Genomic DNA, 21725 nt, shown 5'->3' on the forward strand with positions numbered 1-21725 from the left:
GCTAGAGTTCGCCAAATATCTCTTCTAAAAAACTAACTGAAATAAAAATCTATTAGAAAAATTGGAGAATCAGAACTGTGTGCCACTTAATTTATCCTCAATTTTTTTATTCAAATAACTAGCAATGTTAGTAAAATTGTAAAGTGTAACTTATTTTGCATTGCTCTTAGAAATTGAAACAATTTCTTTTGTACATATGAGATTTTATGATTGATTCTCTCATTAAAAACGTTTTTTCGACAAACTGGCAACTACCATTCCCAGACTCCGGACCGGTTTTCAACCCCGGTTTCAATTCGCTTTACCATCTTGAGAAGTCCCACAGAGTCCATTCAATTTTGTTTAGATAACACCAGATTTCGACGTTTTATGCTATTCTAAGACATTTAATGTCAATATTTATTTGATTTGAAAAGCCAGACTGATAAAAGTAGTCAGCTGGTCAGCGGGTCAAAAAAAGTAAATTTAGTGACTTTTTGGTTAAAAAAATGACTGCTGAAGAAAAATGTGACTTTTGAGGGACCAACTTGCAGTCCTGTACTTCCAACTTCTCCAATAGTTGTAATTTCATCATACACAATACTTTGAAAAAATCTTGGTAAAACAATCCCGATAAAATAAAGAAAATCCCGACTATTTCCCGCATTTTTCCCGATGTAATTTGATTCCCGACTTTTTCCCGCATTTCCCGTTTTCCCGATTGAGTGGCCACCCTGCATCAACGTTCGCACCTACCGCAGAGCGAATATAGTTTCGGACCCCTACCTAGCAGCTGTGTGCATGCGCTCAAAACTATCGACCGCTAAAAACTAACACCCGCCGAAGTCGAACGCCGCGACCAAATATTGAGCAACTGCGGGACGCCGAGGCTGCACATGAATACGCGCAGCAGCTGGAGGCAGAGCTACCCACGGAAGAGCAGCTTGGCGCAGCTACCCTTGAAGATGACTGGTTAAACGGCGAATGCAAACGGTTAGTCGAGGAGAAGATTGCAGCACGGGCGAGAAAGCTGCAACACCGTACGAGAGCGAACGTAGAACGATACCGACAGGCACGGAACAGCCAAAACTCGGTCCTCCGAAGGAAGAAGCGCCAGCTAGAGGACCTAGATCGCGTAGCGATGGAAGAGCTGTACCAAGCTAACGACACTCGGAAGTTCAACGAGAAGCTGAACAGCTCCCGCAAAGGCTTCGTGCCGCAAGCCGATATGTGCAGGAGCTTGGACGGCAACCTGCTTACAGACGAGTTTGAGGTAAACGAAAGGTGGAAGCAGCACTTCGGCGAGCATCTAAACGGCGATGCATTAGAGGACGGTATGACAACTGAGCTTGGTGCACGAGCTTTCTGCTCGGATTCCAGCCCCCGATCTCCTGGAGGTGGAGAAGGAGATTGGCCGGCTGAAAAACAATAAAGCTGCTGGAGTAGACCAGCTTTCCAGCGAGCTATTGAAATACGGTGAAGAAGCACTGGCTGGAGCCGTGCACTGGGTCATTGTCAAGGTTTGGAAGGAAGACCCATCTATAAAAAGGGCAACAAGCTGGAGTGCTGCAACTATCGGACTCATGGGTGCCCGCGAATATAACGTGCCCACAAATCATTATGCACGACTACGGACATCCGGACAAACTGACGCGGTTGGTCAAAGCGACGATGGATCGAGTGATGTGTGTAGTTCGAGTATCGGGGGCACTCTCAAGCCCCTTTGAAACCCGAAGAGGTCTAAGGCAAGGTGATGATCTCTCGTGCCTACTGTTTAACATTGCCCTGGAAAGTATCATTAGAAGAGTGGGGATAAACACGAGTGGCACGATATTCCAAAAGTCGGTTCAACTGTTTGGTTTTGCCGACGATATCGAGATTGTGGCTCGGACCTTTGTGAAGATGGCGGATACGTACATCGGACCAAAGGCTGAAGCCAAACGGCTTGGACTGGTCATCAATGCATCGAAGACGAAGCATATGAGAGGGTGGGGTTCACGAGAAGACAGTGCTAACCTCCCACCTCGAGTTCAATTTGGTGGTAATGAAATCGAGGTGGTCGACGAGTTCGTGTATGGGTAACTACCGACAACGATACCAGCAGAGAAATTCAATGGCGCATTATGGCAGGGAATCGTGCATACTTTGGTCTCCGGAGGACGCTCCGATCGAGTAGAATTCGTCGCCGCACCAAGTTAACCATCTACAAGACACTGATCAGACCGGTAGTTCTCTACGGGCATGAGACATGGACTATGCTTGTGCGCCCTTGCGACGCGCCCTTGCGGTCTTTGAGCGGAAGGTGTTGCGTACCATCTTCGGTTGACTGCAGATGGAAAACGGAGTGTGGAGAAGGCGAATAAACCACGAACTGCAGGAGCTGCTTGGGGAGCCATCTATCGTCCACACCGCTAAGATAGGCAGGTTGCGGTGGGCTGGGTATGTTGTAAGGATGGCGGACGACAGCCCGGCGAAGATGGTTTTTGAAACCAATCCGTCAGGGACGAGACGGAGAGGTGCAGAGCGGGCAAGGTGGATCGATCAGGTGGAAGACGACCTGCGGACCCTACGCAGACTGTAGAGCTGGCGAACTGCAGCCATGGACCGAGTGGAATGGAGGCGACTCTTACGTACAGCCAAGGCCATACCACGGCTTGGTTTGGTAAGTACTCCAAGTGGCGTTCTCCCTGCTACCAAAATTTCACACTAGAGATACTCCTGTTGAACTGTTTCTCGTTCTCTTTTACTTTTTTCATTTCACACTACTGAGCGTTGATGCTTGCGAGTTTTCTCGTAAGCCGACACGTCATGGACACACAATCTCGCTCGTGTACTTTCACACTCGCGTGCACCTCCCTTTCTCGTGAGTACAACCAGCGGAGGTGATTGTCAAGACGCATTATGACGATACGGAGTGACGAGGCACGACGAAGCGGAGTGGCAAAAAAATATTTCGACGAGTGGGCAGGGATGCCACATATACAGATTTATCAGTACTTATACATACTTTTTGCGTATTTTTCATACAGATATCTGTATATACAGATATCATGGACATGGTACAGAATTATACAGATTTTTTTTTTTGGTTTTCATGAGGTCGCGAATTAAACTTCTTGATATAGTTGAAAATCGAAAATGAACTCAAATGCTATTGAGCGTGTTGCAGGTTCTATTATGTTTATATGTTACGCGTAAACGTGTGTATAAGTGAGTCGCCGGATGTATGTTGAACAAACTATATTGCGTTTTTTCTATTAAGGGATATGTCATCCATACATATGCCGATTTTTATACAGATTGAAATTACACCAAGGTGATTGAAATACAGATGAAAATGTGGCATCACTGCGAGTAGCTAGTCCGTTACCCTACACGTCAAGCATGCGATCCTGTATAAATTTATTACCCCACTTTCTGCTGTTGGTGCACGAAGCAAATCTGCTTGGTATCAGTTCAGCAATTCTCGCGTAATTTTTCAAATCGACGAATCTAACATTTGCATAGAACTGAGAAAATCAATTTTGAAAGTTTTCACTCAACATTTTGAATCCTATTTTAAAACGAAATAACATTTATTTTAATGGATCTTCTAAACAGTACTTCTAATTAATGTTTTACATTACTGTGTTGAAGATTCTAACTATGTTTGAGCATAAATGAGTTTTTCGCAAAAATAAAGTATACAACGCTTTGCTTCAGCCAAACGTAAATACGCCATTTTCATAAGTCATAATGTCAACTAGCGTTTGATATACGTCTGATCTGGTGCGTTATTTACGTCAAAATATTGTGTGAGATTCATCAAATCGTTCGTTATATACCGAGGGGCAAGACAGCTTTTATCTGAGTTACTCTTTTACTTGGGAGTAAGATGGCAATTCGTTTCGCAATTTCGTCGGTTTGCTAGCAAAAGGGTGTAAGTAAAAAAGTGTAAGCAGGGTAATTCAGTCGTTTCGTCAAAATTGTTTAAAAGTGTCGAAAAGCTAATTTTCGCAAATTTTATAAAGTAAGCTCCTTCATTACATGTTGCATGATAACCGAGGGGCGAGACAGCTTCTATCTGAGTTACTCTTATACTTGGAAGTAACTCTAATTTACTCAATATTACTTCGAAATTTCCAGATGATTCACATCTTCGATTACCTTGAGAACAAGAAAAATATATGAGCGGTAAGACCGAGTAACATTCATATTTATATTCGCGGTGGGGGAAAGGTTTAAGGATTGATTTTCAAAAACGCGAGAGTTACTCAGATTTGCTCTTTATTTTTCATGTTTTCTCAGAAAAACTCAAATTTTCTCACTTTTATCTGAGTTGCTCTTTTACTAGGAAGTTACTCTAATTTACTCAATATTACGCCGAAATTCTCAGATGATTCACATCTTTGATTACCTTGAAAGCAAGAAATATATATGAACGGTGGGACCGAGCAACATTCATGTGTATATTTGCGGTGGGAAAACAGTTTAAGGATGGATATTCTGAGTCACGAGAGTCACTCAGATTTGCTCTTTATTTTTCAGGTTTCCTCAGAAAAACTCGGAAAACCTCAAATTTACTCACTGTCTTACCCCTCGATGATAACATAACATTAAAAGCTCGTTTGTTTACATTTTGCGACTTACGCCGGTTTGAAAAGTTACGCGAGAAATGTAATATTTGTGTGAGAATGGAGATTTTTAATAGGGCCAGGTGGGGCAAATTGATCATTGGGGCAGCATGGTTCACTTAAGAAGGGGCAGTATGTGGATCGCATTGTAAGCTGATTTTTTATTGTTGACGTTTAAGTTTTAAGGTTAGATTTGACGCATGCGGTGTTCTAGAGTTAGAAAAAGCATTGACGGTAGAGCAAACGGAAGAAAAACCGATTCGAACTTGTTTCGTGAAGAGTGGAAATCCAGAACAACATCAAGACAATTGAACAGAATTCAAATATTCACACACACACATATATATATATATATATATATATATATATATATATATATATATATATATATATATATATATATATATATATATATATATATATATATATATATATATATATATATATATATATATTAATATATATACTGGAAGCTGAAGTTGAGAATTAAAAAAGCTGTAATACGCTAACTGAAAATAAGCGACGCTAATTAGCTACTTTATTCTGTTGCAAACAAAGCCTAAATGACTCCCAAACTCAAAGTGACAGATTTGCGTCATCCAATCATCCTATGTCAAAGTTGATAAATTAGATAATTTGATTGATTACCCATCCCCAGCTTCAATTAAAATCCAAATGATAAGATTGCCGTCAGCTGCTCTGCTACTCGTCGGATCGAGTCAGTCCGGCGGTCCCCAACGTAAATCAGTCTATCGGGATCAAGCATGATAGTGAAGTCATTTATTTGGCTGCTGTTGGCTATCCACTCGAGCTTCGCTGGAGTGCACCGAGATGAACATCGAAAAACTGAATTGGCATGTACGATGGATGAGAACTTACTTCAAGAGATTCAGGGTTACCAATCGGTTGTGGAGCAGATTTTCTACGAGATTGTCAGAGGTCGTTTTGCCGGGCAGACTTGGGAAAGTATTATGGAGCTGACAGACACCTTTGGACCTCGTATGTCTGGAACAGAGCAGTTGGAAAAAGCTATCGATTATTCAGTCGAACGTATGCGTCGGGATGGCCTCGAGAACGTTCACACGGAAGAAGCTCTGGTGCCGCATTGGGTCAGAGGTTATGAGAGTGCGGTTCTGATGGAGCCCTTCTACAAAAAGCTCCCTATGCTAGGGTTGGGATCATCCATCGGTACACCGAAGGGGGGAATTTTCGCAAACGCCGTTGTTGTGATGTCATTTGAAGAACTAGAATCGTTATCTAACGAAGCTGTCCAAGGGAAGATAGTGGTGTTCGTTCCTAAATGGGTCAGTTACGGTGTGACCGGTCAGTATCGAAGAGAAGGAGCAGCAGCCGCAGCTGAGAAGGGAGCTGTGGCAGCTCTTATTCGTTCGGTAACACCATTTTCGATTGGATCTCCACATACTGGGGTGCAAACGTACGAAGCTGGTGTGAAACAGATTCCAATAGCGGCCATCACAGTTGAGGACGCAGAAATGCTTTTGAGAAAATATCGTCGAGGAGAAACGTTGAAGCTGCACATAGTGATGGAAGATTACAATCTTGATCCGTTCATGTCGCGAAATGTGATAGGTGAGCTTGAGGGAACGGTCTATTCCAATATGTCGGTTGTGGTTGTGTCCGGTCATTTGGACAGCTGGGATGTCGGGGTAGGAGCGATGGATGATGCTGGTGGTGCCATGATTTCGTGGAAAGCATTGACGTACTTAAGGGACATGGGTTTGCGACCGAGACGAACGATTCGTGCTATACTCTGGACCGGCGAAGAGCAAGGAGTGTGGGGTGCAAAGCATTATTACGAGGATCATAAACGACAACAGGAGGAAGAGTTCAGTTTTTTCTTCGAAGCAGATTCGGGCACATTTAACCCTACAGGATTCGATTTTGTTGGTAACAACCAAGCTGGCTGTATTTTTGAGGAGATTGTGAAGTAAGATTTTGTTGTTATTTATTTAAAATTGTAGTGTGTAGAAACCACCACGTGGCTGACAACATTTTTTTAAAGGCACAAGACTCGAAAATAATTAATGCGTTACCTGTGAAAACTTTATTTCATGTTTTCATCACCATAACAAACATGAGGACATTACCGAGTGGTATATTTTCGAAAATTCGAAGTCAGCCATTTGTGGCTTCAACACACTTCCACCTTAAACAACTCGTAAATTAACGCATATTTCATCACAGGTTGATGGCACCACTGAACATCACCGACTTCAGGACAACACCTGACGCGGGACCTGACATTTCCTACTGGGTTACTGATGGTTTTCCTGCAGCTGCCTTCATCAATGACAATGAAAGGTATTTTTGGTAAGTATAGGGAACTGTATTTGTAAAAATGATGTATCTAAAAACGTCTTTGCAGGTTCCATCACTCGGAAGGTGACAGCATGTTAGTGGAAAGTTCGGAAAGCTTGGATAAGTGCGCTGCAATATGGGCGGCCGCAGCTTACGTTGTAGCTGATATGAGTATCCCAATGCCAAGATCATAAAAAAATGAATTGAATAGATGATCATTACAAATAATCAAAAAAATTAGCCTCTTACATATTCCGGGATAACGCTAGGATGCTAAATTTAACTATAGACAGACATTTTAGCGTAAACAATCTTGGTTTCCATTATAATATTGTAAATGTTTAAACAGAATACGTTATAAATCACATGTACACTAGCGCTGCTGGTAGTGCTGTCTGGCAACGTATTGCTAATATGTACTACAAAATTTTACACAGCTCGGACGTTTGTCTGCGACTTAACTATTATTTCTTTGTTTCTATATCACTTTTTAAGTCTCGAAGTACGTGTTAATCGTAGTCACGTCAAAAGATGGGTTGCGTTATTCACCTGCATGACCGTACGAGCAGTCCATCTGGAAGTTGTACACAGTGCACGAGAGGCTCCTGTTGAGATCCGCAGTGACCGACGTGCAAACTTCGTGGGGGTGAATAACGAGCTACGGGAAAACTGAATGATATCAGTGGACAGCTGCATGAAACGTTAACCAATGTCGGAACAAAACGGATTTTCAACCCACCCGATGCACCTCATATGGATGGCGCATGGGAAAGATTGGTGCGGTCAGTAGAGGGTGCTTTAGCTGCCATGGACACGTCTGAAAAGTCGAACGAAGAGACGACTTTGGCGATGTTGGTGGAAGAAGTGGAGAGCTCACATTCATACCGTTGAAAGCTAGGAAACAGGAAGCTCTCACAGGGTGGCGAAAAAGTTTCCAAAATCTAGTTCCCTGATTTTCCCTGAATAAAACATGAATTCCCTCGATATTTTTCAGCTTTCGGTACAAAAAAAGTGCAACCTAGCTGAACGCAACTCTAGAATTCTAGTGAAAAAAGAATTCGATCAGATATGAAACCGAACAGTAGCGATTCCGAATTAGCTTTTAGGCAAAAAATCGGTTTTTGTATCACATCAAACCGCTTCCTTTTTTTTAATCGAGTGATGCAGTGCACACTCCGAAATCACTGACAGAGATGAAAATAGCTAGTCCGCCTACAGACGTCCAAGCTGAGTTCCAAACTTGTGTAAGGTTTATTGTAGTAGCAATCCATAACCAGATAGCGCTACCAGTACCGCCAGCCTCGTACACCAGCGAAAAAAAATGTATTGTAGCGATAAGGTCACCAGGCGGCGTTAGTGTACAAGTGATTTATAACGCAATTTACTTTGAAAATTTACACGGAAATTTTGATCAATGTTGTTCTTGCTTGGACGTCTGTCTGTGGCTAGTCGGTTCTGGCGTCCTGGGTGCGTAAGTATCACCCGACTATAGCCCGGAGAACTGAACGGTTCAAAGAAACCAAACCAATTAAGCCAGGAGATCTAGTGATAGTAGTAAAAGAGAAGGTGCGCGGGCAAAGAATTGATTCGAGAGAGTAAATCTGAGGGACGACAACTGGCTTCTTACTCTTCTTCATTACCCACCTTGATGATCCCTGTTGTATTTTTCGCAGGTGATGCCATTCACACGGAAAATACTTGAATGTTTTTTATGCTTTTTATTAACATTATGCACAATTCCTTCTCTAGGCGATAGATTCGGTAGATCTCATGGTTACCGAAGAACCCAATTGTTGAAAACTCAGAGTTTCGGTCGTCAGGAGAAGTAAAGACCAATGTAAGATATATTAAGTTCAAAGTATAAAGGGTGTCTCACATCAAATTGCATCACGGGAAAAACGCTGTAGAAAAATTACCCACTGGGTATTTTGTCTTGAAAATTTGGGTAGAAGTAATTTGGAGTGTGTTTTACACTGTGTTTTTTGACGTTGGACTAACGTCTATATCGAAGTTAGGCACCTGAATTTGAAAATCTAGTAATTCAACCGGGGAAAACCGGGAAAAAGTGGTCAGGTTTTGAGCGCTTATATATCAGTCATTTCTTTTCAGAATTTCGAGGTTTTGGCATCAACCGATCAGAAATTCTTTTACGGTTGAATTTATGTAACAAAAATAACCTTGTTCGAGATACACTATTGAAAAATTGATAAATCACATCGATTGTCTAAATCATACCGAGCAACCAATCACCACCTCTCTTCACAAGCACAGTCGACACTAACGGATACAACCGATCTGACTTTGTAAACAGTCTCACAGCTTTCAACCAATAACGAGCTCGCTTTCGGTAGCTGCAACAGGTGTTTCAACACCGTTTTAAAATGCTTCTTTTATCATTACCACTGAACAGATTCTAAACACCAATGGCTTGATTGATAGGGGAAATATTGCGCAAGATTGTCATATAATAATTTAAATATGTTTTCGATACTAAACTAGTTAAAAGTTGTGTTAAAAGTCGTGCACATTCAACCAATCACAAGCTCGCTTCTTGTTTGCTCGCGGATGGATTTTTGCTTTGGGCTATATAATAGCCTGTGTCGTCTCATAGCAAGTGGAAGGCCTCATCAGTTAACAAGTGGAAGGCCACCAGGCCGGTCTTGTATAATCAGCAGCGGTGGCTGATTCCAGCGGCCAAACTGAGCTGCAGCAGAACCAGAGCGGGGGTATCAGGCAGCAGCGGCGGAGGTAGTGGGCAGCTGCATTTCTTCATTCAGTTCGGTGCTCCTTCGATCTGAGTTGGACCCCACCAGCGGTAATCCAATTCAGATATCGTTGGGTTAAAACTGCACGAAACTGCCAGAACTGCCAGAAACTGCACGAGCCAGCACCGCCACTAGGAAAGCTACCGCCATTTAGTGTGTGTGCAGTGTGCACATATAGCGTATGTGCATCTGTATTGCTATGACATTTGCGATGATAGGGATGGCGCTGTTGCGTGTGTATGGCTAGCTATAGCGTATGTAAGACACTAGCATGTGTAGCATATTATGGCTATTGCGTGTATATCTTAAGCGTGTGTACGGATAGTTATAGCTTGTGCGTGGATAGCTGCTGCGTGTGTAATGATTAGTTATAGCGTATGTATGGATAGTAATAGCACATGGTTGGATAGCTTATGCGTGTGTATAGATAGTTGTATCGGATGTATGGAAAGGAATAGCGTGTGTATGGATAGCTTCGGCATGTGTGTATAAAAAACTATAGCTACAGCGTGTGTATGAATAGTTTTAACGCGTGTTTAGATAGTTATAGCATGTGTGTGAATAACTATAGCGGGTGTTTATCGAAGATTACTATTGTCATTGAAAATATTAAAATGTCTTAACGAACACAGTTGTGAATTTGATTTTACAGCAGCGTTTTAACTTCTTCAGCCAGTCTTAATTCATCGAGGAAAAATTACTACCAATGAATGATCAACACTTATTTACTAGAAATTTGATTTAGATCAAAACGGGTTCTTTTGAGTATCATAAATTATTGGTAAAAAGAGTTGCAAGTTTTCTCAATGAGCATTCATTAAATTTTCGTTTTTGTTTCTCGGTGCGCGGTTTTGATTTGTTTCTCGCACACAGAGAAAGAAACAAACTTGTCGCTATCGTGAAAAATAACAAAACAATTAGAAATGCTCTAAATCACAACTGAAGAAGTTAAGATATTATCCTGTCACTCGCCCAAACCTTGATAACAACTACCGAAAAACGTGTGATTGAGCTCTTGCTATATTGAGTTATTGAACCAAACGTTTTTGTTTTTCAAATACATGAAGTTATATGCTGGGCTGGAACTAACCTAGCATGAGTTTTATCGATTAAATGTTAAACAATTTTCAAATTTAAAATTTTCGTTTGAATCGTTCTGGGCTCCAATTTCAGATAGTTTCGTAAAGTTTGCTTTTTGCTTAGATAGGAAAATTTTACCAATTCGCTCAATTAAATGATTGTCTTGGTAGTGCAGCAAACAAAGGGTTGATTCGAATATGTATGAAATGACAGCGATTAAATAAAAGATATCCATTCTTTTAGTATATATTATTATTTATGACGTTTTAACGTCTCAGCATTCAGAAATGCACTGTTAGATAAAATTGCAGCAAATACTAGAGTTGCAATTCTCTCTATTATTTGTTTTAATGGAATATAAGAATACCGTAGTCCAACGTCATGCGGTCGTGTCTTGAATACCACCCTCCTACTTTTTAATTGGAAAAGCGCCCTCATCAGCATATCGGAAAACAATCTCGGAATTATGCAATCAACGGTGAGTCGTGTGATTAAATGTTACTACAAAACTCTGAGCATAGAACGAAAGGGGAAATGTAGTCAGAATGGATGTTCTATTAGTGATCAGGATCAAAAGCGTGTTGTGAAAGCGTTTACGCGGAATCCCAATGCTTCGATTAGGGATGAGACTTACGTCGAGGCGGGCTTCCGGCAGCTTCCGGGGCTACCGTTTTTCACTCTCCTGTCTTATACAGGATTGATGTTCCGTTTGATTGTTTGATGTTCCGGAGGAAGTAAGGAAGCAGATACTTTTAAAGTTTGCCAAGAAATACCTGATTTGGCAAGCGGTTTGCTCATGTGGCAAAAGGAGTGCGCCGTTCGTGACTACCGGGATTATAAACGGGGAGATCTACCTCAAGTCTACAGAAGTGTTTGCTTCCTCTGTTGAAGCAGCATCTGGCCGGATCTAGCTTCGTGCCACTATTCAAATCATCTGCTGGAGTGGTACGAAGCCAACGGGGGTTGTACCCAACGACATGAACCCACCAACGTACCGGAACTACGGCTTATCGAAAAATACTGGGTTACTATGAGGCACCAACTACGAGCATCCCAAGGAGGACATGAAGAAAAAGTGGGTTTCCGTTGCTGTTGCTGGCTCGTGGGGAATATAACCCTGGTAGTGAACAAAGTGACATTTCTGCTGATAACTTGTGGGAAACCCTGGTTTACATGTCATGACAGAATGCCAGATGTGAAGATATGTCTTAATTTCGAAGACATTGAAGCGCGTGTGAAGAAGTAGAGGCCAAATAGTCGGTTGATTAACCGTACCCGGTTTAATGAATTTACTGGGGTTTTTGTTAACTTTCAATGGGAACCGTGTTTAAAGATTTCCTATGTATGAAAACATTGTTTTGTGGATTGTGAAGACATTCGAAAAATGACCTGGCCTCCCTGTGTCATGATTACTTGACGGTAGGGTTTGTCTTAATGTGGGACATTTTTTTATATTAACACTAATAAACAATATAGCTTTTAGCAACAGGAACATTCGTATATTATATAACACCCTCAGATGAGAGAGACAGAGGGGGGAGCTATTGAAAATTACTTAGTAACTGTGGTATTTTAAAAGACAACTAGTTATATTGATGTCCATGCTTCAACGCCACGCTCTTTGGGATATTCTTTGACGCTACGCTTCACTGTGCAGGAATGCAATATGCCACAACTACTCTCCTCCAAAGCGACTTGGCGGTAGCACAACTCGATTATACCTGGTTACGTACAAGTTGGATGTTCCAGGTCTTACAACAGGCTCCTTCTCCTTTTCGATTGGTCCATCCACTGACTCGTCATTCGTTTCAATGCCCGTGTTGTCATAGAGCTGTGCATCAGCTTCAATGGAATTGCTTGCGTCGTTTTCATAGTCGTCGAAAGTGTACTTCAACAGCTGATGACTCCTTCGCTTGATAATTCCTAGTTCGTCCGAAACACACTCGTACAGTACAGCACCAATTTCCTTAGTTATCTTTGCTCGTACCCATAAAGGTTTCTTTGGATTACGGTAGTCTCGGGCATAAACCGTTTCTCCTAATTCAAAATTGAAATTCTTCTTCTTAACGTTGAGATCTTCAACTGTCTCACGGTGTCGTCTCTCAGAATTAGCCTTGAGCTTATCAAATCGGATTCGCATCTCCCTACCGAACATTAGCTTGTATGGGCTCTCTCCGGTTGTAGCATGATGAGTGGCACGATACATCTCCAGGAATGAGTTCAGCTGCCACGTCGCTGACTTTCGCTTGAACGCTGAATCTGATAACTATTTCAATGCATTTTTCACAGTTTTTACCGCATTTTCAGCTGCACCATTGGAACAGGGACTATACGGCGCTGTTGTCAAATGCTTGATACCATAATTAGTGCAGAAAACTTTGAACTCCTGTGATGAAAACGCAGTTCCGTTATCGGATACCAGTGTTCCAATGGCTCCGAATCTACTTGTAAACTCCGCAATTTTCTCGATAGTTCCCTCCGAGCTTAACGAACGTACTGCATACGTCTCGATCCACTTACTGTAGCTATCGACCAACACGAAATATTCAGCTCCACGGAACGAAAAATGATCTACATGTACACGATCGCACGGTGCGCTAGTAAGACGCCAGGGAGATATTGGATCGCTTCGCCCAGGTCGGTTCTGGATACACAGATCGCACTTTTTGCCTATGTCCTCAATCGCTTTATCCAGTGACGGCCACCAAAAATATGATCTGGCCAAACACTTCATCTTCACTATTCCAAGATGGACCGAATGAAGCTCGCCCAGCAAAAATTTTCTCAGTTTGGCAGGAACCACAATGCGGTAACGCTTAATTCATCTCTTTTACGATGGAAAACTTTCAATTCTATCTCTTGAATAGTTTGTGGCCAACCAGAATTAACATATTCCACAACACGGCTCAGCAATCTGTCGCGACGACTTTCAACAACAATTTGCTTTCGTTCGACTAATGATCGAGTTTCAGTTTCGATAAAATTCAGGAAACTTACGGATTCATCTTCGTCCTCTTTACCGTCATTGCTTTCAATAGGATATCGTGACAAGAAATCTGCTGGAATGTTCTGGTTTCCTTTCACGTGATGTATTTCGTAGTCACAATTCGACAAGAAAACCGCCCATCTCTGCAAACGTCCAGACGCCGTTTCTGGTACACCCTTAGAGCTGAACAGACTGGTCAAAGGTTTGTGGTCTCTCATACGCTTAAAATGTCGGCCATGCAGATAATTTTTGAATTTGTTAACTCCATAATAAATGGCCAAAGCTTCTTTATCAATCACCGAGTATCCAACTTCATGTTTTTTAAACACCCTTGAAGTGAATGAAATGGGTCGCTCAGTCTTGTCAGGATACTCGTGCACAATCACAGCACCGATGCCTTCATTTGATGCGTCACAGTAGAGTTTTATTGGTAATTCCGGATCATAATGAGCCAAAACTGTATTTTCCGAAATTAGTTTCTTTGCCGCTTCGAAAGCCTTCTGTCGATTGTCTGTCCAAGAAAATTTCGTGTTGTCCTTCAAAAGCTCATACATCGGCTTCAAATAATGCGCCAAACTTGGACAAAACTTGGCATAATAGTTTGCTAGACCGACAAACGCTCGAATTTCCTTAACATCTTTCGGGGGTTTAACATTCATTATTGCTTTTACCTTTTCTGGATCTTTGTGTAAACCATTCTGATCAATAATGTGACCAAGATAGCTCACTTCTTGCTTAAAAAAACTCGCATTTTTGTTTGTTGAGTAAAAATCCAGCCTCCTGAAGACGTGTTAATACTCCATTCAGGTTTTCCAAGTGCTTTGTCACGGTTGCGCCCGAAACTAGAATATCATCCAGGTAGATAATTGTACCACGACAGCCTTGAAGAATTTTCTCCAATGTCACTTGAAAGATGGAACACGCCGTCTTCGTTCCGAAAGGAAGTCGATTCATCCAATACACACCTCGATGCGTGCTCCAGGCCAATAACTTTCTTGATTCATCATCCACCTCCAACTGGTAATACGCGTTCTTCAGATCAAGTTTCGAAAAATATTTTCCACCCTGCAGCGCCGCAAAAATCTCGTCAATAACCGGGAATGGATGACGATTGTCCACCAGGAACGGATTGACAGTGATACGATAGTCTGCACACAGTCTCAGTGATGAAATCCTTCTAAAGAACAGGGACCAGCGGTGTGCCCCATTCGGCTTCTGATGATGGCGCCACAGAAATAATGCCAAATTCTTCTAGCCAGTTCAGTTCCGCTTCCACTTTCTCCTTGAATGCGAATGGAACTTTTCTGGGCTTACAAAACTTCGGAACTGTTTCATCCTTTAAAGACAGATGCACCTTGCTATGTTTGAAACAACCCAATTCACCTTTGAAAACTGCAGCGTATCTGCTCAATAACTACTCCAACTGAATCTTGTAATCAGGCTCCTTTTCCGAAACATGACAAAAGTCAATTTTCAAATTCCAACGGCTCATGGTCTGCCGCTCTAACAACGGTTGTTTAGTTCCTTCGAACACGTAATTTTTTTCCTTGGATACGTAATTTTTATACCGCAACTCAGCCATGATCGTGCCAACTGCTCTGAATCCGGATCCGTTATAGCAAACAAACTCCTCTTCTGCATCAGAGTTCAACGTTAGTGAAGAAAACATCTGATCGTACAAATTCTTTGAAATAGCATTAATTGGGCTACCAGTATCGACTTCGAAACAAATAGGCCTTCCATTAACATGAATACGCACCATAACTGGTGGGAGCACATCGAGTTTGTTAATTTCAAGATGACTAACCCTCGTACTCCGTTTCTGACCTAGCTGTTTCTGTTTGCTCTTGGAAGACTCCGTTTCCTTCGTGGGACACACCTTTGCTAAGTGTCCCTTTTTGCTACACAGCTTACATATATAACTTTTGTATTGGCATTTCCGGAAATCCTCTTCCACAGGCAAAGCACTTCGAGTCACTCTTCTGTTTCTTCTCCGCTTCCGGGTGTATCTTATGTACTTCCAAAACGCCGCGCTGTTGGAGAGTTGATTCTGTTTTAAGCGCGATTTTTTGTAAATTCTCGAACGTAGCAGTTGTATCCTCTTCACAAACTCGTTCAAAAATTGGTCCCCGTCGACGACCAACTACAAATCAGCACCGAAATCACAATTGGCCGCCAATTTTTTCAATCGTGTGGACCATTCCATAATCGATTCTGCTTCACCTTGCCGGGCTTCAAAAAACCGTGCTCGCTCTCGGAACACAATCAGCGTCGGGGTAAACCGCTGCTTCAGCAATTCGCAGATTTCGTCAAACTTTTTGTCTTCTGGAAGCTTCGGATAACACAAATTTTTCACTGTTTGGTACACCTCCATGGAAACTGCCGTCAACAGGAAAGCTGCTTTTCGTTTATCGTCCTCTTCATTGATTTCATACGCCACAAAAATCTTTTCAGGCGTTCTTCGTAGAGTGGCCAGGAATCTCCTACGTTAAGTTCTGGAGGCTTGACAAAATTCATCTTTCTTTCTTGATTTATTCTCGTCGCCAGAAATGTGGTACTTTAAAAGACAACTAGTTCTATTGAACTCTATGATAAGAATGAATCTTTATTAAACATTTATTTAACTACGTTTGCTACGATTCAGTCAGCTCAAATCAACGCCATGCTTCAACGCCACGCTCTTTGGGATATTCTTTGCCGCTACGCTTCACTGTGCAGGAATGCAATATGCCACAGTAACAATGGGTGGTAGATGAAAACCGTAAGCAGTTTGACTGCCAAACCAGTTCCCCGATCGCATGTAGCGTCCCAGAATTTTGTGCTGTATGTTGGAGCATATTGCCTAATTTTTACTTGTGTACCAAAAGTTTCAAAACATGTATTGTATCCGCGAAAATTGTTTCCCTCTAAATTTTTGAATAAAATATTGCATAATTTTAATTATTTGTAGAAAAAATGTATTTTAAATGAGACATCATTTTCTTCCCAATCGTACATGCAGTAGCTACATTTACAAAGGAGAGGGAACCATCCAATATTTTACAAATAGAGATAATTGTTAATTTTTATAAAATTATTTTGAATATTAAATATTTCAATGTTTATCAAAATTAAACTAAATGACTAGTGAAAGCGGAATACACTTTACCCTAGTTTGTGTAGTATTTTTTTGTGTAGCGTTTATTCACACGTCGGTGCAAATCTCATTAAGAGTGTATAACGGTGCGGAATTACCCCAAACGGTACAGTTAACCGTTAAAGTGAACGTCAAACGCACGTGAAGCACTGCTGTTGATAAAGTAAACAAAACATTTATTGCACGGTTTCTAGAGGATTTCACGTGCATCAACATTCGGAATGCCTGTGCAACGATTGTTCGTGGGTAACATCCCACAGGGGACCAGCGAGCAGGAGTTGAAGCAAGAATTCTCGGCATATGGGCCGGTGACGGCGATCGATTTAAAGTGTAAACCGAACCCGCTGACCAACTCCGTTGATACGTTCGCTTTCGTTAATATTGAACTGGATGAGCGAGCGGTACGGACCTGTATCAACGAATTTCGTCAGGAACAGTATAAAGGTGTCTATTTGAATGTGTCCAAAGCGAAAGAATCCTTTCTGGATCGATTGAAGCGTGAACGAGAAGAAGCGGAAGCGAGCAAACAGACCAGTGAACTCCTCAATCCGTACAAGAAAAATGAACAGGCTGGTAAGCAGGAGAAAAAAGAACCTGAAGTACTGCCGGTTTTACCTACGATTAAGAAAAACGTCGAGTCCTCTAGTTCTGAATCAAGCTCAGAAAGTGAAGACGAACAGCCGGGACCTGTCCAAGCTGAGCCGAGAAACCGAGCGCCAAAGCCCAACGAGGAGGACCAGATAGTACGAAAATGGAATCAGGAAACGTACCTCGAACATGGAAAGCTAAAAATTGTTCCCATCACGGGTCAAGTGAAGGAAGTTATCGAAAAAGGGCGAAACCGGAAAGGGCTCCAGCAGGACAAGGAACTTAGTGAAGCGGCTCGCCAGGCGGACGAGAAAAGAAAGCGTGGTCTGACTAATTTGCAAAGCGCGTACGAGCAGCAGAAGCAGGCGATTAAGGCGGCACTAGCGGGCGCAGAAGCGTCCGGCCGGAAGAAGATCGTGTTCGATGATGATGACGACGAACCGGCTGACAAACGAAGCAAATTGTCACTGTTTGATAACGAGGCTGATGAGGAGGATGGCTTTCGGGGGAATTTTTCCGGCCGGCTGCAGCAGGTGGATAATTGTGAGAACTTTGATAACGTTTTTTTTTCAGTACGATGATAATTTTTTCTCATGTTTCAGCTGAAGAGGGACAACGTTTGTTCGAAATGCAAACTCAGTTTTACGGTGATTCGCGTTTTAAACTGGATGAACGTTTTCTGGGCGACGAGGAAGCTCCGGATAGTAAGAGAAGAAAGAAATCTGGTTTGGAGAAATCTGTTAAGAGCGAAGCTCAACCTAGCAATCTGGAGCGGAAGAAACAGTTGGAAATTCTTTCGAAAGTGACAGGAAAGGATATTCAGGATAGGTCACACTTTAAAAGCGAGGAAAACGAACGAAAAGTTATGCAACGTTTTGACCCATCAGCGCAAGTTAATGTTACTAATAAGATCTCCAAAAAGGAGAAAAAACCTTCGGAGGAAGAGTTGCTTGAACTGAAAAAAGCCGAACGTCCAGCGGAAGATTTCAAAGTCACCGATGAAAAGTACTACAAAGTCTCGGATAGTATAAAGGAGGTAATCGGAAGTTCCTCCGGTGGTGGATTCAGCTTACTTGGGATGTTCGGTAGTGCCAATCCGGCAGATGAGGAAGACGAGATGGAAAACGTTGCAGAGGAGGATTCTGAAAAGCCTGTCGACAGTATGGCTCGCTTCAAGTACGAGTCATCGGCCAGTGAGGATGAAGATACAAAAAACAAAACCGGAGACGCTGGTGAGAAGAGCATTTCGGAAGCAATGGAAGAAAATAATGACAACAAAAAGAAGAAGAAAAAGAGTGGCCATTTCTCCAAACCAATAGTTTGGAGAGAAAATTTCTTCTTTCTACCCGGAGATGCTCGCCAGGAAGAAGGGAAACGATTCTTTTGTGAGTTTGCCAACCCGAGAGCCGAAGAGGCAGCGGATGAAGGCGACGACGTAGGAAAAATCAGAAAGATTTACAAGAAGCGAAAAATGCGGGAAACCAAAAATGTCAACCAGATACGCGCGAGAAGAGGTTTAAAACTAATGCACCCAAAACGAAAATAAATGTTTTTTTTTCTGAAAATTACTGAAATTTGTTTAAATTTTTTTTCTCCAGTACAAATTAGATTAAATGAAATAGATCACAATTGACAGGTTCAACAGAAACACAATATCTAAAGCTTACCGTTTCTCATATCGAGGAAGACGCGTTCGGACCGTGTCCGTTCTGGCGGTTACCAGCAGATCCGGTTACAGTTGCGGCAGGATTTTTTGAATCCAACATTTCTTTGTCGGCTTTCATGCGCCGTACGGCACTTCTCATGGCACCGAGAAACTTGAGTAACGTCGTTGCGTTTTGTTTTACGAACAAGGCATGTGCCAAAAATGGAACCTTTCTCAGACTCCGACCACTAAGTCCGATGCTCAGCCGAGCGACATCCTTCAGTGTTTTGACGACTACCGATTCGTCTGTGGCCTCCGAATGCGGTGGAATCGGTTCCATATCGCTAATAATATCCACGTTCTGCAGATCAAGCAAGGCTGAGCGATAAATCTCATAAATTGCCCCCAGGGTGGGATTCCCAATAAACTGTACAATATCCGCCCGATCGAGGAAAGCCAGATCGATGCTACCAGTTAGATTGGACGTGGCTAGCACGAAAACGTTCGAGTATTTGCGTATTCGATCCAGTTGTGTTAGAACCGCGTTGACCACTCGAATGCTGTCGCTTGGCTCGTTGTTCGAGATGGATTCCCGAGCGAAGACAATAGACTCTACCTCATCCACCAGGACGCACACAAGGGACGTCCGCTGCTGGCAGATTTCGTGTATTTGACCGAACACTTTCTGTACCAGTTTGCCACTTTCGGAAAACCACTTCGAAAACAGGCTGTGGCTGTTGATTTCTATCAGATGGGCATGCCGGTAGTGGTCAATCATTCGAATCGCTAACTTTTGAGCAAGAGCTTTGCAGAGGCTCGTTTTGCCTGTGCCAGGCGGTCCGTGAAGTAGAACCAATCTAGAGAAATATCTCTTTAAAATTAACCTTTCCATATAAAATTTTTATGAGCTTACCGATTGCAGGCTACCAAATTAGAGTTAACATTCTGTTTGGAGAACAGCATCGTAGTCTGCATAAAGCTGAGCAAATCTTCCTTTATAGTACCCTCGAACAGCAAACTTTCCCACAGACCATGGAATTCTCGCGCCGGCAGTAACCAGTGATTCGCTATCTGGACTTCGTCTCCATCCTGCTCGATTGTTTCCTCTTCTCCACTACCATCGTGGAGCTGATAAGTGTACAACTGGAGATCGGTGCGGGGTGTGTTTTCTGTTATTTCGTTGCAAACCATAACGCTCTCCACCTTCGGGCAGTTGACGCGAAATACATGATCTTTGGGAAGGCTTTTACACTCCGACAGATACAGGTGTATTGCTTGGTTAAGATCCGACGTGGGAAGAGATTTGCTAAATCTGTCGATATCAAACAAAATTAGACAATCGGTTCGCAGTGAGGTGTTTCAGAGGGTGTTTACCCTTTGGAGCAGGCAATTTCAATCAGGATTGGATGTGAATTGTCCATGCCAAGCGAGAAATATACACGAAATGTTCACAAAACCAAACTTTGGCGGTTAAAAATAACAGTGAAATTGAATTACGCCGCCTTGTACGATGATTTGTCATAAGTTGGGCTGTGAACCGCTTTTCTTATTACACCGCTTTTGAATAAGAAACGGTGGAGGATGAGTTGCTTGCTCTGTGGTTTGTGACTTGGATTTCCGATGCTTTTTGAAGGTTTAGGGGATTTCGGGTCTGAGACTGAACTGAGAAAATGTTTCATTTATCACACTAGTATTTATATGAGCAGTGCTAACGTGAGAGCTTTACAATACAACACGGATAGAACGGACACGTAAACGGGACCAGACAACAACACTTATTGCTCTTACTTAATATTAAGTAAGAGCAATAAGTGTTGTTGTCTGGTCCCATTTGGTCTGGATGTATTAATTCATCATTTAAAAATTAAAGTACAAAAGGTTAAACGCTATTAAAAACATTACTTATCATAATAACATATATAAATTTGATTTTTCATAGACTTATGCGTATGTTATGCGTGAGGTCGTAAATCAAAATAAAATAATAAAAGTGCAATAAAAGAAAATTATAATCTAGATTAAAACAGTATCACGAAAGCTGAGTACCAAAAGATATCACAGAAAACAAAATATTCATTCCGGTTATGCACGTGAAGTGTGCAGAAGTCGCCTGATGATTCCGGTTTCTCTTCACTCGGATTCCAGTATTTACGCGGGTTTTTTTACGCGGTTTTTTTACGCGGAACGTATCCCCTGCGTAAAAAGCTACTTTAGTGAATAAAGTCTCCATGCAGGTGAAACGGATTGCTACAACGCTAGGTTGAATAATTAGTTGAACAAGCGATAAATTCAGGTTTAAAAAAAACTTGTGAAATACTCCACACCGTTATTTCATTGTTGGCTTGTTGAGCACTATTTTAATTCAAGAAATAGCTATCAGACAACATCAATTAAACACTGAATAAACTGGTTGAATAAACGCTTCTTGAAACTAATTGTCCTCTGTCTAAAAATCTATCATTTTTTTATCCGGTGTTAAAATTTTTTTGAGATATTTCAAAAAGCGAAACGAGTATATATGTATATAAAAATAGAGAATTATGCGGAATGATAGAAAATATACCAAACAGAAATAAGACAGTATGTAAAGCTTTCAATGGAGCCGATGGGTATT

At 41.9% G+C, this 21725-nt stretch overlaps 3 protein-coding genes across 5 annotated transcripts; 2 read left to right on the forward strand and 1 right to left on the reverse strand.

Annotated features, from left to right (window-relative positions):
• Positions 1 to 457: 457 nt before the first annotated feature.
• LOC129731090 (carboxypeptidase Q-like) lies at positions 458 to 7312 on the forward strand. 3 transcript variants are annotated; one of them, XM_055690845.1, is made up of 4 exons: positions 458 to 2641; positions 5251 to 6540; positions 6798 to 6923; positions 6979 to 7312. In XM_055690845.1, the coding sequence occupies exons 2-4, from the start codon at positions 5357 to 5359 to the stop codon at positions 7103 to 7105; spliced, it is 1437 nt and encodes a 478-aa protein (XP_055546820.1). In that variant the 5' UTR covers positions 458 to 2641; positions 5251 to 5356; the 3' UTR covers positions 7106 to 7312. The 3 variants fall into 3 exon arrangements, with proteins under 3 accessions (XP_055546820.1, XP_055546819.1, XP_055546821.1); XM_055690844.1 differs by lacking the exon at positions 458 to 2641 and adding an exon at positions 2670 to 2842; XM_055690846.1 differs by lacking the exon at positions 458 to 2641 and having other exon boundaries at positions 5145 to 6540.
• A 9694-nt stretch (positions 7313 to 17006) lies between these two features.
• On the forward strand, positions 17007 to 19040 carry LOC129731087 (probable RNA-binding protein CG14230). Its single transcript, XM_055690842.1, has 2 exons — positions 17007 to 18009; positions 18069 to 19040. Exons 1-2 carry the CDS (start codon positions 17100 to 17102, stop codon positions 19010 to 19012), a joined length of 1854 nt encoding a protein of 617 aa, XP_055546817.1. The 5' UTR covers positions 17007 to 17099; the 3' UTR covers positions 19013 to 19040.
• LOC129731091 (pachytene checkpoint protein 2 homolog) lies at positions 19030 to 20634 on the reverse strand. Its single transcript, XM_055690848.1, has 3 exons — positions 20486 to 20634; positions 20025 to 20423; positions 19030 to 19968 (listed from the first exon to the last, which is right to left on the reverse strand). The coding sequence occupies exons 1-3, from the start codon at positions 20530 to 20532 to the stop codon at positions 19140 to 19142; spliced, it is 1275 nt and encodes a 424-aa protein (XP_055546823.1). The 5' UTR covers positions 20533 to 20634; the 3' UTR covers positions 19030 to 19139.
• Between the last annotated feature and the right edge of the window lie 1091 nt (positions 20635 to 21725).

The sequence above is a fragment of the Wyeomyia smithii genome, chromosome 3, assembly GCF_029784165.1.
Source record: "Wyeomyia smithii strain HCP4-BCI-WySm-NY-G18 chromosome 3, ASM2978416v1, whole genome shotgun sequence".
NCBI classification, from domain to species: Eukaryota; Metazoa; Arthropoda; class Insecta; order Diptera; family Culicidae; genus Wyeomyia; species Wyeomyia smithii.